The sequence below is a fragment of the Polypterus senegalus genome, chromosome 14 (assembly GCF_016835505.1).
Source record: "Polypterus senegalus isolate Bchr_013 chromosome 14, ASM1683550v1, whole genome shotgun sequence".
NCBI classification, from domain to species: Eukaryota; Metazoa; Chordata; class Cladistia; order Polypteriformes; family Polypteridae; genus Polypterus; species Polypterus senegalus.
Window position 1 is genome coordinate 82,634,225 of NC_053167.1, and position 18,255 is coordinate 82,652,479.

At 35.7% G+C, this 18,255-nt stretch overlaps 1 protein-coding gene across 2 annotated transcripts in view; it reads left to right on the top strand.

Annotated features, from left to right (window-relative positions):
* The first annotated feature begins 290 nt into the window (after positions 1-290).
* LOC120514971 (quinone oxidoreductase-like protein 2) overlaps positions 291-18,255 on the top strand; it is a 32,262-nt gene continuing 14,297 nt past the window's right edge. The window contains exons 1-7 of one of the 2 annotated variants that reach the window (XM_039735631.1): positions 291-397; positions 5,008-5,164; positions 10,373-10,469; positions 10,683-10,741; positions 13,211-13,276; positions 13,472-13,581; positions 15,551-15,632. In XM_039735631.1, the coding sequence (XP_039591565.1) occupies positions 339-397; positions 5,008-5,164; positions 10,373-10,469; positions 10,683-10,741; positions 13,211-13,276; positions 13,472-13,581; positions 15,551-15,632 (630 nt within the window). In that variant the 5' untranslated portion in view covers positions 291-338. The remainder of the gene's footprint in view (positions 398-5,007; positions 5,165-10,372; positions 10,470-10,682; positions 10,742-13,210; positions 13,277-13,471; positions 13,582-15,550; positions 15,633-18,255) is intronic. The other variant, XM_039735632.1, reaches the window with a different exon arrangement.

Sequence of the window (18,255 nt, forward strand, 5' to 3'; positions counted from 1 at the left end):
ATGCAAACATGTAGAAACACAGCTTTGCCAGGCCCTTCAGAGGCGACAACTGACTATGACTATATGATGTTCCTCTAATGGGCTATCTAAACACAGAAAAGATCCCAAATGGTAGTTTGTATGTATTTAAAAATAATTGCTCATTACTAAAGGCGCTAGAATACTGTAGGTGTCCAGTGGTGTTTCCTATAGCCGATACAGCTAGTGTACTGCGCGTTATCATCCTAAATATAAGACAATGACCACAGACGGACAATAGGGGGCGCAAAGTTAGCATGCGGTATTGAAGTCAACAGTCAGAGTGCCTAGCTAAGACGGACAAAGTTCAAGCACCAGTAATGGCGGCACGCTTCGCTTTTCAGACCGTTCCCGAGAGGATTTTTAGACAGCTTGTAAGGTGTGAATTTTTGGAGATTGGGGGGTGACGTCTTTATTAAATTTAAGTGACACGTTTGCCGACGTCTTATGATCTCGTGCAGATGAAGCGAGCTTTTGACTTCCTCCACGTACAGTATACAGGTATAGTAGTGGCGGCGATGTATTTACGTACGTGTACATGCAGATGTGGCGGTGCACTTATGTACAAATACCATGCAGGTGTGGCAGCAAGGAACTACTGGGTTAAACAGACAAAAAGTCAAAGAAAATCAATGCGTGACCCAATGAGGCACGCCGTTGGAATTAGCAGGGGCGTAGAATACATCTGAACTGCCTTGTGCGCTCCCACGGCTGCGCCTTCATTTTAGAACTGCCCTTTGGATCCAGGCTTTGTTTTATAGCTGATCGGGTGTCATTTTAAGAGTTAGTGTTACAGAGCCGTTTCTCTAAATGTATTTTTCCGTTGTGTAAGGGCGTTGTTATTATTGGGAAAATCGGAAGAGAAAGTCACTTTTTATGAGGGCACCTTCCGTCCAGACTACTCGGTTTTATAGAAACTTTGCCAGCATTGTCACGCGTTAATATAGTGACTTATGTTTTTAGCCAGACATTTTCTAATCCGCTAAATCCTGAATAGGGTCACGGCGGTTGTTGGAGCCTATCCCAGCTAGCATAGGGCGCAAGGCAAGAACAAACTCTGAACAAGGCACCAGTCCACCACAGGACAAACACACACAAAACACACTACTATACAGTAAAAATATAAACCATCTTAACAACACAGTAAAACTTAGCAGTAAAATTATTGCTTCACAGCAGACCTCTATCACTGAAACGTATGGCTAATAGGTTTGAATTAAAGCCAACTGGATTCTGTCAGACTGTAGCCATGCTCTTTACTCAGAACTCCAGCTGTTGCCATCAGGCTGCAGATTTAGGTTAAGAGCAAGGTAAAGAGCAACAGATTCAAGAACTCTTTTATTCCTAGAGCTATACGCTTTTTAAATTCTGTTACTTGTAGGGATGCTGCTAAATGATGAATTCTGTATTATCGTTTTGTGTACTGTTAAAAGTAATTATTCTTCTCTGTACTAATCTTGAGTGTGTGTTTATTCAGTAACATTGGTTGTTAAGTTTTGAGTCTTTATCTACTGGATCTCTTTAACATTGTCTTTTGTTTTTGTCCTTGCCTGCTGCAAACAGATTTCCCCCAGGGATAATAAAGTCCCCCTTGCCCTTGACACTTGGGCCAGTTTAATATCACTAATCCACTTAACATACATGTCTTGGACTGTGTGAGAAAACCGGAGGAAATCCATGCAGACATAGGGAGAACATGCAAACACCATGGGACACGAACTGTGCTCTCCTTACTGTGAGGTAGCAGCGCTACAACTGCACCACCATGCCACCCATCTTACATTGTTATTATAGATAGATAGATACTTTATTAATCTCAAGGGGAAATTCATATAATCCAGCAGCATCATACTGATACAAAACACAAACAAAAAAAAAAAAAACAATATTAAATTAAAGAGTAATAAAAATGCATGTAAAAACAGACAATAACTTTGAATAATGTTAGCATTTACTCCCCCGGGTGGAAGTGAAAGTCGCATAGTGTAGGGGAGGAATGATCTCCTCAGTCTGTCAGTGGAGCAAGACAGTGACAAAAGTCTTTCACTGAAGCTACTCCTCTGTCTGGAGATGACACTGTTCAGTGGATGCAGTGGATTCTTCATGATTGACAGGAGTTTGCTTAGTGCCCGTCGCTCTGCCACAGATGTTAAACTGTCCAACTTTAATCCTACAATGGAGCCTGCCTTCTTTACAAGTTTTTCCAGGCATGAGATGTCCTTCTTCTTTATGCTGCCTCCCCAGCACACCACCACGTAGAAGAGGGTACTCGCCACAACCGTCTGGTAGAACATCTACAGCATCTTATTGCAGATGTTGAAGGACGCCAACCTTCTAAGAAAGTATAGTCGGCTCTGACCTTTCTTACACAGAGCATCAGTATTGGTAGTCCAGTCCAATTTGTCATCCAGCTGCACTCCCAGGTATTTATAGGTCTATACCCTCTGCACACAGTCACCTCTGATGATCACAGGGTCCAGGAAGGGCCTGGGTCTCCTAAAATCCACCACCAGCTCCTTGGTCTTGCTGGTGTTCAGGTTTAAGTGGTTTGAGTCACACCATTTAACAAAGTGTTTGATTAGCTTCCTGTACTCCTCCTCCTGCCCACTCCTGATGCAGCCCACGATAACAGTGTCATCAGCGATCTTTTGCACGTGGCAGGACTCTTGAATCGTATTGGAAGTCTGATGTATATAGGTTGAACAGAACCGGAGAAAGTACAGTCCCCTGCGGCGCTCCTGTGTTGCTGACCACAATGTCAGACCTGCAGTTCCCAAGACGCACATACTGAGGTCTGTCTGTAAGATAGTCCACAATCCATGCCATCAGGTGTGAGTCTACTTCCATCTCAGTCAGCTTGTCCCTAAGGAGCAGAGGTTGGATGGTGTTGAAGACACTAAGGAAGTCCAAATATATAAAATTAAGCAAAATTATACTTTTTATTGGCTGACTAGAAATATTGCAATATGCAAGCTTTTGAGGCAACTCAGGCCCCTTCTTCAGGCAAGATTGGTATTATAATAAATTACTTCATCATACAAAGATCTTTGTTTTCATTCTGGAGCCTAATAGATGCCAGTCATCTGTCAAATATTTATATTTGAAGTCCATATTTTATTTATTTAGGTGCTTAAGATTTTACTCTTCAGTTGTTTAATTTTCAAGCACAGGTAATCCTTTTTTACAGTTGGGCATGGAGCATATGCAATTGGTTCTATCCTGGAAACTTTAGACAGGGTTTCCATCCATTGCAGGACCCCACTTACTTACTCACGCACCACATATCACACTGGTACTACTACTACTCCTCACATGCATATTCAAATAAGAGTAATTTCTGAACAGCCAGTCAACTTAACTAGCACATCTTTAGGGTTATGGGAGGAAATCACTTGCAGACATGGGGAGAACATAAAGACTTCATGTGTGATCACGTGGCTCTCCCACCTTTGTGACCCTGACTTGGATTAAATGGTTTTGAGAATGTGATGTTCGTAATTTAAGTGAGCAAAGGACAGACGAGGGCAAAAATAAATAAGTTGCCAAAGAAGAGGTGCAAATTTATTGTTGCTCTGCCACCAGAATTCATGTTTTAGCAGCTGTTTCTGAAGATACCTGGAAACAAGCAAGAAATTTCAAGATTTAATTGAGCCCCTTTCCGATGGAAACTTATTCAGCAAAGCTGTCATAATACTATAATGTCTGCATGGTTTTAGCTTATGTTGTGTAGTTGAAGCATTGGTTGTTTTGTATGATTTTTAAGCACAGTTGTGTTGATTGGATTATGTTGTAGTGTGTAGTACTTGACTTTTGTGTAGAACAGTGTCTGAGGTGTACTGGAAGGCAGGAGAAGTGCAAGCATGTATCACATTTAAGGCTGATGACAGTTTTCAATGTGACTTGGAAACTTCCATCTGAAATAAGTAACAGCATGTGGGTGAATATCAAATGGCCGGAAGAAATGGTTGTTGTGCAGAGAAAAAAATGAATACATAAAAACAATTACTAGCATTGCAATTTTCACCATATATTCTGTGTGGATAATTCTGCAAATATCTTAGACTTATGTTTGATGTAAGCAGTGTATAGGCCTTCTTTTGAGTTCACGGGTGATTTGTAAAGACACTTGGAATCAAGCAGTCAGGCTGTGTGTTCTTGATGCAGTATTATTGTTGGTTTCACCTGTTTGTCAATATTGGAGAGCAGAATCTCAGGAGATAATTTTTGATGGAAAGCAAGTGCAGGAGTCATTTTATGAAGCAACAGACAGAAACAGCAGCTGCAGTTAAAAATAGATGGTGAACTTCTTATATTTACATTTACAGTATTTAGTTAAGGGATATTCTTATCTAAAGCAAATGAAAAAAATAAGGCACAGTTTTTTTCATAGGGTTAAAGGAATGAGCACATAGAGCTGAAGTCACTTACTGATTGCGGCATAGAGAGTCACTAGGACAGATTGAATTTGTCGCCTTGTTATTTATACTTATCTTAGCCACAACATCAGATCCAAAATACCAGCAGTTCACTCAATACTCAATACTTATTTAGGGTCTAAAACTGAATAGAGACGCAGCTCTTAATTTATGGCATTTCAACAGTCCTGAACTTGATTAAATGGGTTTGAAATGGGTGGATAGAAGAAATAGTATTTTTGAAACTAACAGCAAATTCAGTCATTGCAGGCTATTTATCAGAATGCGCATTGCACCAGACATTAGTATAGAGTTCTTGATATGGGTTACAAAGCACAACCCACTTAGCATGCACCCACACTCTCCCACAAGGTTAATTCAGAATCACCAAGTAACCTAACACACATGTTGTTGGGACATCAAAGGAACACCCTCGCATTATTAACGGGAAGATAGCATATCACTAAATAATGATATGCTTGGCTTCCTGTAGATCATTACTTTTGATGGTTCACATCACCTGTTAGAATTCTGAGGTCCAGTGTTAACTTGCACCTTTCTTCTATTAATACAGACGGAGTACAAGTGGACTTGAAGTCCTGGGAAGGTCCCAGTATGTGAACAGTGTCTCAACAGAACATTCTAGGAAGTATCGTGCTGTAGTGTGCACAGAACTAAAGAAGCCACTGGAAGTCCAAACACTATCAAGACCTGAACTTAAGCCGGAGGAGGTAAATCAGTATTTTAAAATTTTAATTTACAAAAGCATTTTTCACTTTTTTTGTTTCTTTTTTAAAATAGCTCTTTAAATGATGGTGTGTTTACTAAGTGCTTAGTCATAAAAGAGGGAAAGCAGACTGTCTTGCCTCTACCCCAAGGCCATCCTCTGTGCTTGTGGTCACACGTTTACATTCCTATTTGTCCTATTCCAAGCTATATCGTTGTCATGCTGTTTCCCAAAGTATATCTGTTATTAATGCTGGCAGACTTAAATAGGCTCCTAAATTTGCAGTACTTTGAGTTTCAATATTTTTAACCTCCAGCCTTTGAATTTCAGCTGCCTTTTGACTAGCAGCTTCAGCTTGGTTCCCTTGCCTTATGTTTTGATCACATGGTCCTTTGCCTTTCTGTACTTTTTCATTTTAACCATGGGGCCATGTTCTCTGGCAGCTAGAATCTCACCTCTGAATCAGTCCATTTATAAAAAGTCTGGCTGCCTTAGTCTTCTTATTTTTGGCTAGGTCTCAGTGGTCAAAAATGATTCCCTGCCAAATATGGAAGTTTTATTTTATCTAATTTTGACAATGAATTTGAGCAAATTTGGTATTGTGATTTTTACAATGTTCAGTTTTTGCCCTCATTGTATTTTTTAAATTCTAATTTAGAATTAATAAAGCTTTTTTTTAAATACTGATTCTATTAGAGAACCTTAGTATCTGCCCATATTTAATTATCAGTGTTACTTACTTTTGAAAAGAAGGCACTTTGTGTTGTGTTTCTACTAAATGCACAAATGAAAACACAATTGGACTTCAGATGCTGTTCTGATGCCCATTTCTATTTTCAAACTCTTTCCAAGTTAAAACAAGCTATTGTCAGGTTTTTTTTTAGTACGTTTTTGAGTGTTATATTTCATTCTGAGGTAACAAAACCAAGCAAGAATGATGGATTAAATTCTCATTTGTCAGATTTCTTATGTTCTAATACTAATACACTGAAACTTTCCACTTCCCAGATGAAATTACTAAAACATGATTGTTTTATTCCGTAGAGTTTTGTTTTTCATTGTTAAGGTCTACTATTAAAATTGGAACATACTTTGATTTGAGTTACTGTACTGTGTTTCAACTGTCAACACCTGAACAAGTTAAGAATTCAACTCCTTGGATTTCAAGAAGTATCCCTGATTTTAAAACTGTAAACACTAGAAATAGATGCTGATATAAAGATACAACATAAAACCAAATACGATTATACTGTATTTTGAAACATGCTACAATATTTTATTACATTTTTTTTTTTCACAAGAAGCTTCAATTTTTCATAGATACACCTCTACAATGTCTAAAAGTAAAAGGTCATAGTGATTCCTGCCAACATTCACTGCATTAAAAATAAATTGAAATGCCACTTGAGAACCTATCTTTAAAGTTAGGTTTGTAAGGCAGAAGTAGCATAGCACTATTTAAAATCATCTTCCAAATTTAGACAGTAAAAAAGTTACTGATGACATTTTTAAGGTGGGATGAGATGTGCAGTGTCAGTTTAAAGTGTACTTGTATTCAGCTTAGTCTAGATGTGTTTACATTTGTGTCCATATGTCTATTATTGTTATCACTTTACCTTTGAAGGCAGGGAAGAAATCTTTTAAAGTAAATGTTAATCAACAATTGCATCCTGTTAGCTCTTTTTGTGCAGCTGGGCGACTGCTTAAATACCATTTAAAAAAATTCTTTAACAGTAAGATTTATGTACAGAAAAACATAAAACATATGAAATACTTGTTAATTTCTAATTTTGTATTAATATTGATTTATTTAATCATAAATTAACCAAAAATGATTATGTTAACTCTCACTGAAGTAAATCAAGGGATTCTAGAATAGTAAATCATTTTTAGCAAAGCAACAGACTGAGTGGAGTCTGGAATTTGTGCCATTTAAGCAAGAGGCAGTATTGCTACATATATGACTAAAGAGTACTAAAACTGAATCCTTGTGACATTGTTGGAAATTATGTTTTTCATTTTATAATTTAAGCTTTGATGATCCATTAAATAGCCTCTGTTACTATTCTGAAGTCCAGTATTAGTACAGGTGGATTTGAAGTTCTAGGGTGGGCCCAGTGCGGGAATAGTTTGCTAAAAAATGTCTATTAACACATTCATTGAAAAGTTGAACTAGGCATCTAAGTAATGTTAAATGTTTTGCTGTGTGGAGATAATGAGCTGAACTTTTTTTAAATGCCTTGATGTTTGAAGATGTACATATTTAAAAATATATTTATGTTTTATTTTGCAGTGTCCACTTTCAGATAAAGACAAAGACAATGCATTTTTATGATCTGATAAATTTATTAAATGAAATACATGTATGCACAGTATATATTATTTTCCATGCTTGTAAAAAAAAGATGTTTGTTTACCTGACACATTAACAAATAATGACATTCAGTCTGATACATTCATGATGTTGTCACTTCAGTTACTTTCTAAACATGACCCATGTTTATGTCTCTTCACTGTGGTATAACATTAGTATTGACACTCCTGTGTTTCTAATATGCAGTACATTATGTCAGTAGAAAGGTGTGGTCTAATACAAGGGTTTTGCTTCAGAATATCTACTAGCTCAGGAGGAAGCGAAGTATGTCACCTGAAAAACTTCACTTACTGTTGATAATGTCATCTTTGCTTGAACAGTTGAAGCAGGGATGCATGCATTCTTGTAGTGCTATTGCATCTTTAACACGCAAGAAGGGATTTGTGGATTCGATGCTGTTGTCTCTGTCATTGCACTTTATAAGCATTGCTATATTGCTGCTTGAATGTAATTGAATATAGTAATAGTAAGTGTTAATTTTATGAATTCACGTGTTTTGATGACAAGGAGTGTAAATTGGAAACTAATGCTTAGGGATATTGACTAATTCATTAATCACATTCATCTATTTAGAATGTCCTGGAAAATGCTTGTATTTTTTGTTTAAATTTTACTCCAACTCCTTTGAAAGGGAAGGTCTTCTTTTTTTTTTTTTGTTTTTTTGCATTTTTCTTTGGACCATATCTATCAGGAGCAGAGAGATTGGAATTTTTATAATTGATTCCAGTCTGTAATGTTTTTAAATCCATATCACCTTATCTAAATCTGCTTCCTTAGTAACTTGGTACATGCCAACCAAAAGAGCCTTGTGGGCAATTTAAACGTAATCATTAAATCTATTAAACATATTTTACAATGGTGAAATTCTGAATTTTACAAGATGAGGCAGTTTTCTGTAGTGCAATATCTAACAAAAATATCTGCTTAGCAGATTATAATGTGCATACAGTTTTCTACAAATAAAAAATCTTTTTATGGTGAATTGAATTATTTTTGCAATATTCTGTAAATTGACTCACAGTTATTCATACCTGTACAACATAATGTGTATTTACTGGTGGGATAGTGGAGACAGTTTTATGTGCTTTGTACTATATTATCATAATAGTCAGGGTTGGAATGGCCATTTGCGTATCATAAAACGTATTGCTTGTCCATGTTCTGATAGGAGTAGTGGAGTAAAAAGTTGTTTTTGCAACCTGAGCATATACAGTATACCCTGATTTCATAGTGTGCTGTCTTTATATTGGCTCTTGCCTACTTCTCCTGCAACTTTTTGCCATATAATTAAAAAATCTACAATTGTAACTCTCCTACAAGAGTGACGCAAACTTTGCATTTTAGCTGTCTAAGACCTGCTTCTTCCAGTTAATACATTCCAATTGTGGTGTTTTCTCACTGTGAAATTTAGTGATATTCATATATTTTTGAAGCAGAAGTGACTACTACAATCCATTATTCTCAGCTTTACATGCTCTTCTAGTCTACAGGTAGTTAAAAAAAACTTCTGCTGCAAGAATAATTACTAGAACTGGAATGTTAAGACTTCTTTAAATTCTGAGAATAAATAAAACTACTGAAGTTTTAGGAACATGGTTTCTAAGTGTAGAATGGCATGTTTGCCAGTGTAAGGCATGCTCCTTGAGTCACAGCATTTAAATCCAGATCATGATTATACAGTGTTTTTCTTAAATGCTTAAAGATCACTAATTGCCATTGCTGGAACTTTTCCATTCTGTTTATTCCCCCCACTGTCCTGCTGTAATACTTCGTGCCACTGCAACTTGGAACAAGCTATTATTCCTGGCAGACCTCTAGCATCACTGTGAGACTGTAATTGTAGAAAATGCATATGCAAAAGCTACACAAAAAACTTGATACTGGAGTTTATTTCTGATTGAATTTGATGTTCAAAGCATTGTCATAATTGGTCGTGGCAATTATTGTGTGGTTATACTTAGAGTATTTTACCATAGTAAGCATGTAACGTGTAATTGTTTAGATAGACAGAAATTTTAGGAATGGAGAAAAGCCCCATAACAGAATTTGATTCCTAGAATATTTAAAATAGGGACAAAATTCTGGAGTTACTAGATGCAAGTATTTTATAATGGTACCATTTTCATTAGTTGTCACCTGATCCTTCATTATTTGCTTCCATTGGGGAGTATTAATAAGAAACTGCCCAGTAAAGATAGAATCAGATGAAAGTATTAAAATCTGTGTCATAGGCAAAATGACTGAAAAATTTGGACATCAGTGTCAGTAGACTTTGCACCCTAGGAACCATAAAATCAGTGATTACGATAGCAATTGATGAGAAGAATTCATAATTAATTGCAGAATTACGGTATTTGCCATAATTCTTGGGATGATATCAAAAATTAATTTGAGGGTTCCTGTAGAGTGCTTCTTTCTCTTGCACTATTTGGCTCAAAAACCAATTAGCCCATCATCATCTCATAATAGGCTTAAGCTTCGAGTTTGGCATTTGTCTGTCTAACATTTGTGTTCTAGACTATCCTCAAGAAACTGTGACACTCGGATACAGACCCATCATCGGGATATTGATGTTTTCGATATTGGGGGCCCCTGAAACATTGAGATTCATTGAAAATTAGAGATCGAAAGTTTTGACGAATCTAAAGCTTTCACTCCTCCAACATAGACGATAGGTTATGGTGGAGGAGGGTGCAAAGCAAAAAAGAGAAACATGCTTTCCAAATGTTTATTTTACTGTACATTTTGGAGAGTTCTGACAAACAGGAAAACCTAATCTGGCCTTTCAAAGGATATGTGACCATCATAGCTCATTATTGTATAATAACTTTTGTCTAGGTGAGGGTGTCCATTCATTGCTGTGGAGTGAATTTTGCTGATATCCTGGCATGTCAGGGCCTATATCAAGAACAACTTTCTTTACCTTTCACTCCAGGTGAGTACTTATTAGATAGATAGCTAGAACTTTATTTTTAATAGACATTACACAGTAAATACAAATGACTTCATATGTATGTATTTTGTTCTAAATGTATAGATTTAATAAAGGTTAGGAAAAGTTACCTACTGTACACCTGACATGTCATATTTATTGTATGCTTAAAAAAACATTCCTTTAGTACTGTAAATCAAAATTATATGTTAATAGGCATGGAGTTTTCTGGCAGTGTGATCGAAACTGGATCTAGTGTTACAAATTTTCAGAAGGTAAGTTTAATATTGAGTTTATTTTTTATGAAGACAGTTAAATTAGTGACATGTATATGTTTTACACTAATGTTGTATTCTCTAGTGCATACATTGCTTTGTTTTCACCTGCAGTAATATTTATAAATTTATTTAAACCTCTCTCTCTAAGACTATCTTGATTTTAAACAAGGACGTTGATTGTTGTCTGGGATTCTGCAGGATTTTGGAATACTAACATGGTTGGTATGTCAGGTGTTTAAAGATGTTCCTGTTGCACCATCTATTTCACTTCCGGTTTAACATCACAGGTGCTTAGTTCTCATATTCCTTTCCAGTAATTCTCCATTATCTAGTAGTAAAAAATACTTTTTTACAATATATTTACTAATATTGCATTGCATTGTTTAGAGAAATGACGATATTCTTAATTATTCAGCTCTAGCAGTGCCTTTGATGATTACTATGTCATTACAGGGTTTGTTCCCTTTTCCTTTCATACTAATTTATTGGAAAGGAAGTAGTAATTCTGTTGGACAGTCTAAACATAAAGCACTAATTCTCAATTTGTTAGGTCAAAAAGAACTTTATGTCCTTAGCAGTTAGGTATTGGACAACAAATATCGATTGATGACATTCCCTTAGTGGAAAAATCATCTCATTTTCCAGTAAACCAGAACTGTCTCTTCATAAAATATTTATATTAAATTGTGTTTGAAATGGATGAATAAGTACACACTAAGGTAAGTTATATCAAAATTATTTTCTGTTGTAAGCAATTTACCTTCCTCTCTTCCTTTTTCAATCTCTTGTCTTTTTGATTATCAAATTAACCTTCTGACATTGACACCATTCCTCAACATGGAATAAATGCCAAGCTATTTTACTTTGTGCACTGAAACTTATTTTCCCTCGGGCCATCTCTGACCTCTTTAATTTTTAGTTCTCTTTCTATGTAATATGCTTTCACATGTAAGAATGACTAAAATTGAAAAGCATCTGAAAAAAAAATGTAATCCTAATGTTAACCACAGCTCTATCTAAAAAGATAATAAACATCTGTTTAAAACCACATATTCATGAGCGTCATTTGAAACCTTCAGGAATTCACCATTAACTGAGAGACTGTATATCTTTTTTAAATTATGTCATGAATGCCAGCACCAAACAGACTGTGCAGTACATTTTAAATTTTCCCAAGTCAAAACCTGGTAATAATTGTGTATTAGTTAAAAATAAAGGACTTTGTAGTACATTAACCCATTAACCATAGCGTTCTGAAAAAGCAAAAAGTCAGAATGACCCTTCAGATTCTCACTAACAGGTGAACAGTGCAGAACAGAACGTTTAGCTGCAGCTCTCCATTTGCTCAGTTATAGCCTGAAAGGGTACTTTAATGGCTGGTTAAGATGAACCAGTTTGCCACTGGAACCACACTCCTCTTAATGCAGGACATTTATGACAAACCTCAGTAACAAACTGGGCGAACCCAGTGAGTGATATCATAGTTCTGATTGTCTTACCTCCAGTCTCTTAAATAGTGTCAACCTCCAGGGCCATTAAACTGGCATTACGTACATAGCCATCTGTGTGGCGTGCAATAAAAAACAATTTGTGAGCACCCAGACCCAGTTGTATTAGTGATTCAGTTTGACTGTCACTGGCTCTGTCTGCTTCAAGTTGTGTTTTTTATGTCTGATATTTATTTATGTATTTTGTATTTTTTATTTGGAACTAGAACATATTTATTTATAATTGTCATTGTTCTGTGTAGTTTTTGTGCCAGCTGTGTCATTCTTCTATTTTATATATTGTAGCTAGATATTTTTGCACCAGTGGATTAATTAAAAGATTTGAGGATTGTTGCTGGAAGTTTTCAAAATAATAAAATCAATATAGTCTTTCATGCACATTTGCCAACTCTCAATTGCTAACTTTCAATCTTTTACCTAGATTAAGAAGTGAAATGATTCTATTGAGGACAGTTTTTAAATGATTTTCCAAGATGGTTATGATAATAACTGAGCAGTAAAAAGCTTGTTTTTACACATAGAGCCTACATCTTTTGGAAAATCTGTGGAAAATTCTGCTACATACTGTATATAATTATAGTTATGCTTTAATCATTGTACAAGTTTATAATTACCATTATATATCAATAATCATGTTTTATGATAAAATTTTATTAAAAATCAAAAGGGAAAAATACAATATAAAGTTATTTTCAGTAAACCTCTGTAATTAATGAATATAGTTTTATGAATGTCTTTGTTCTTTTAACTTGTTTTTCTCATTTCATCATAATAAAAGTGTTACTTTAAAAAATATTATTGATATGTTGAATATTGCAAATAATTCTTCCCTTCTAATAATCTTTTTACAGTAATGAAATATCCTTGTATGTGTGAGTAAGAGTTTTTCTCGTATCTGTGTATCTTTATTTTATTTTGTATATATCTTAATCTTTATATGTATAATTTTCATCCTCAGGGTGACCGTGTTATTGCAGTTACTGAGGGAAAAGGCATGGCAGAGGAGTGCATCATAAATCAAAAGGTGCATACTTTATTTTTAAAATTTGAATGAATTAATGAGTAACAGTATTCAGGATAAAATATTAGCATTTCTAAAAATAAGTGTCAGTTTAGATTAAGTAGCAGATGATTAAAATATGTGTAGCTGGTGTAGCACACTGTAAATTCTTATAATTATTTGTTCATTAAACAATTAAATGCTTGTTTTCACCTACAGTTGCTTTGGAAGGTGCCTAAAGAAGTGAGTTATGAAGAGGCTGCTGCTCTGCCGGTATCTTATGGTACTGGGCTCCTTGCATTACAACACCGGGCAGCAACCCAACCAGGGTAACATTATATAATTAAATCCATTTACGGGACTGTTATGGTAATCAGTAAAATGAATATGATAAATTCACATAGCATACTAATAGTCGCCCCCACACTCACAATGGGCTAATTTAAACTGACACCCTCAACTCACAGGTCTTGTTGGCGATAACTATGTGTATGAATGGATTTTTTTTTCATCAGAGAAAATGCAAAGGCTCTACATTACAATTAGACTGTTGCAAAAGATGAGTATAGAGATTCCAAGATTCAATTCAGTTCACTAGAGCTGTGACAAAGCATATATACTATCCCCGTGTTTTACTTTTATGTATAAAATACAATGAAAATGTTTTGCTTCTTTCTGTTTCTCTGTATTACTCTTTAACTTTAATAATGAAAATTATCAGATTGTCTATCAAAACCTAATTAAAGGCCAGGGGTTGTTAATCTAGACTGGGTTTCATGTCCTGGGTATTCAATGCATGGAGATGGCATGTCCTCCCTTCGTCCACCTGAACATCCTCTAGGTTCTCCGGTTTTCTTCCACAGTCCATAGACATGAAAGTAAGGTGAACTGGCATTATGAAATTGGCCCAAGTGTGTGTGTGTTCATCCTGTTGATGCACTGATTCCCTGTCTAGATGTTGTTCCTTCCCTGAACCTGGTGTTGACTGGGAAAGGCTCCACTTACTGCACAACCCTGCCCTGGAGGAGGATGATCGTTAATCCTTTCTCTTTATGTGTTCATACGTTGGTATGTGCTCCATAAGCATGACTCCATGTTGGGGTGATCTTTGTGTGTATGTGTGTGAATAATTCTTTCCCCCTTAATGATTTTCACATCAATGTACACATATTCTCTTGTCAACCAGTTATTTTAAACAGAGTGAAAATGTAATCACCAAAGCTGACGCATTTATATTTGTGTTTATCTACCACTAAACATTTTTTTAAACATTGATATGTCTCTTGTATGTATTTTGAAAACTTAACTGTGATGCTAAGGGCAAGAATTACATTTACAGTGTGCAGTGCTGACCTAATTCAGGCTGCATTAAAGTAGGTGATCTTTATTACCTCTTAAATTATGCCTAATTCACTAAGGGAACAGTATCCCTTTTTAATGGTACAAATGAAGCAATCATCAGTGTTTTTTGCACAATAAGTTGTTTAATGTAACTGCATACTACAAAAGATCTGACTAAGTTCAAAATGAGAATATCTAATAATTCTGGAAGTCAGACAGGATAAATAATGTTTCATTGTATTTTGTATATGTAAAACATATGACAGTTTGTGTATGTTTGGATATGTATATACATATATAAACAGACAAACTACATACTTACCTTTAGCCACTGGCCATCAATCAGTAATCCAAATAACTTTATAGGAAGGCCCAGATTAACAGCAGTATTTATTTTCTCTTTGTCTACTTTGTCTTTATCCTTGTGTGCTTCAGAGAAAAGTTGTACCTTTTTAATATAATTTTGATCTTCTTTTCATCATTCCATGTTTGGTGAGACACTATAAGAATGTCCTTTTGTGTGGCACTGATTGTAATTTTTACTTAGTCTTTTTGAAATGTTACATATTTCCTTTTGACTCAGTTGAGGAAAATATATTATCAGTCCTTTTTACTGCTTTGAATAATGCTTCATAGTAATATTGTACTAGAGCATATTTATTGTGCATTCTTTAATAGGGTTCATATTTTGTTGGAAGTGTTGATCTTGCTCTAACAGCTACATCTTTCTCTTATTTTTTGGATGGTCTTCACCATTTTCTCAGCATCTCTGGATGGCTGCAGCCTTATTATGTATGTTGCATTCAGGATCTTAAGCAGTTTCCCTCACAGGGAGAATTTAATTAACTTCTTAATACTACTTGATTAGAATCAGTTTGTGTCTCTACATGTTGTGCAGCACTGGAATGTAGATTTAACACCAAAATAACACAAAGTTGATGTCTTCTTTTAATTTAGGGAGGTAGTGTTGGTCACTGCAGCTGCAGGAGGTGCTGGTCTTGCTGCTGTTGATATTGCTGCAAATGTTCTTCAAGCAAAGGTAAAACTTTATTAATAATGATATGTTTAATGACAGTTAAGTGTTCTAAAAGAGACAACATTTAAAAGAACAGTCCACCCAAATTCCTTAATTGTTTTCATATCGTTGAAAGTTGTCCTGCAAAACTTTGCAGGTAACCTATTATATTCTTATAGGACAAGAGGCCATATGAACGCTGTAAACAGAATGTAGTAAACTTCAAATTCAAGTCATTCTGAATGTTAACCTATATGACATTGTGTATGCAAAGTACTAATAATTTGCCCTCTGATGTAATGTTTTCATTACATTTTTTATATTTTTATAAGTATTGTTTGTGTTTAGTTTTCAATACATTTTTAAAACATATTTAAGTGATGAACCAGAAAGATTCATGTGATTCATGAGGTCAGTGGAAAGGGGTATGTGGCACTCCTGATATCTATACAAATGGACAAGGTCCAAGTCTTTTAATAATCCCGGTGCTTCGTGTCTTGCTATATGATTGCGAGACATGGACGCTATCCAGTGACCTGAGATGAAGACTGGACTCCTGTACCACTGGTTTGATTTTGTGTCGAATGAGCCATTATTCATGGAGTCCCAAATGAGGCACATTACCTGCATTGTGAGGGAGCATCAGTTATGGCACTATAGCCATGTGGCGTGATTCCACAAGGGTGATCCAGCTTGCAGTATCCTCATTGTTGAGGACACAAGTGGCTGAACCAGTCCAAGGGGGATGCCTACGTAACACCTCGCTGCAGCAGAAAGGTGGTCATTTCCAGAGGGTGGGTCCGCATGTCTGCCTGGGAGGGTTGCCAACCAGTATCCCGAGCTGTTTCATCATGTACAGTAGTGGGTGCGGAAACGTGCTGTAGCAGTACATGCTCCCCAACTTGACCTGACCTGATCTGATTTAAGTGATCAACTGAAGCCACTTGACAGCTAAGACCACTTTAGCAATTATGTACAGTATATGACTACACATGTTACATCATCTTCCATGTAACATGTCAGATCACAGGTTGAGTGTTTTTTTTTTTTTTAAAGAGAGGAATTTAAAGTAAAGCGTTATTGTATGTTTCAGCCCTGGTGTGTTTTAAAACCAATACAACAAACTCTCCAAAAGCGTCAAAATATTCAGTTTCCCACTTTTTCAGACTGTAATTATAGAAGCAGGCCCAGGCATTTTATTTCATGGAAACTGTTAAAAATAATGAGGAAGACAAAGTTAATTTCAGTTTATCAGCTGTATGCATTTCTGCTGTGGTTCTAAGGCTGTTTTCAGTTTTCAACATACAGTAATTAGCTTATTATGCCTTTAGATCTCAAATTCATATCTTGTGATGAGAGTGCCATGCAGTATACATTTAAACTATATTTACCAGAGCTTGTGTTTTAGCTGTGATGGGAGTAGTGGTAGGTGTTGTACCGTGTTAGCCATTATGGATGCAATGAGAAGTCAAATTGTAAACTGCCTGAAGAAGGGGCCTGAGTTGCCTCGAAAACTTGCATCTTGTAATATTTTCAGTTAGGCAATAACAGGTGTCATTTTGCTTGACTTTTCATAGCAGTGAAGGAAATAATCATATAATGTACAGGTCTCACTTTCTGAAGATTTGCATTCTTAATTAACCCATGTATACCAGTAATTATTAATATTTTAATCTCTTACTACAAAATGTATGTCCAAAAACACTTTAACTTTGACCACAAAACCCACTTTAATTGTCCATAATCATTGCCTGTGGGTGTCTTGCTATTATAAAGAAATCCATAGGAGTCCTTAGCAGTTACCAGGTAAGTGTCACATTAAGAAATAAACCTTTCAAATCCATCATTAATTTGGATAGTGGAATGTCACTCTTCGGTATACTGTGGTATTATTTTTTTTTTTGCACACTGAAACATAGTCCTGACCCTTAAATACATTGTAACAGGATAACAGGAAACAATAATTTAGTTACTAAACACAGGAAGGTATATTGTTCATTTTTTGGTACAGATATGTACAGTAACTAGCACAACCTTTTTGTAATGGATCTGAGTTTTAGATTTGGCTGAGTTTTATACTGGTATATAGTCTAGGTTATTTTTTAACAATTTATAATTGTCCATCCATCCATCCATCCATCCATCCATTATCCACCCCGCTATATCCTAACTACAGGGTCACGGGGGTCTGCTGGAGCCACTCCCTGCCAACACAGGGCGCAAGGCAGAAATTTATAATTGTTTTTGTGATTATTTATATTTATATGATTATTCTGGCAATTGCATGTTGTGCTCTATTTTTTGGATGGTCTCTACCATTTTATCACAATCTCTGCATGGCTGCAGCCATATTATTTATGATTGCCGTGTGTGTTGCTGGTCAGATGTATAAGATGGTGGCATACTACTGCAAAACATCTTAAGTTGGCAATGAATATATATTTTCAAATTAGTTTTTGCATGATTTGATCTTTAGTTTTAATGCTTTGTTTTTGATCTTTCTTAATTAGACGCTTGCCTATTCCATCTCTTAGCCATTTTATCTTTAATTTTAATTTTTCTAGACTCTCCCATCCATTATGAAATGGGTGAATGGGTCGTGCACATATTCTTACTGTCACCAGCTCCTTGATCTCTCATTTGGTAT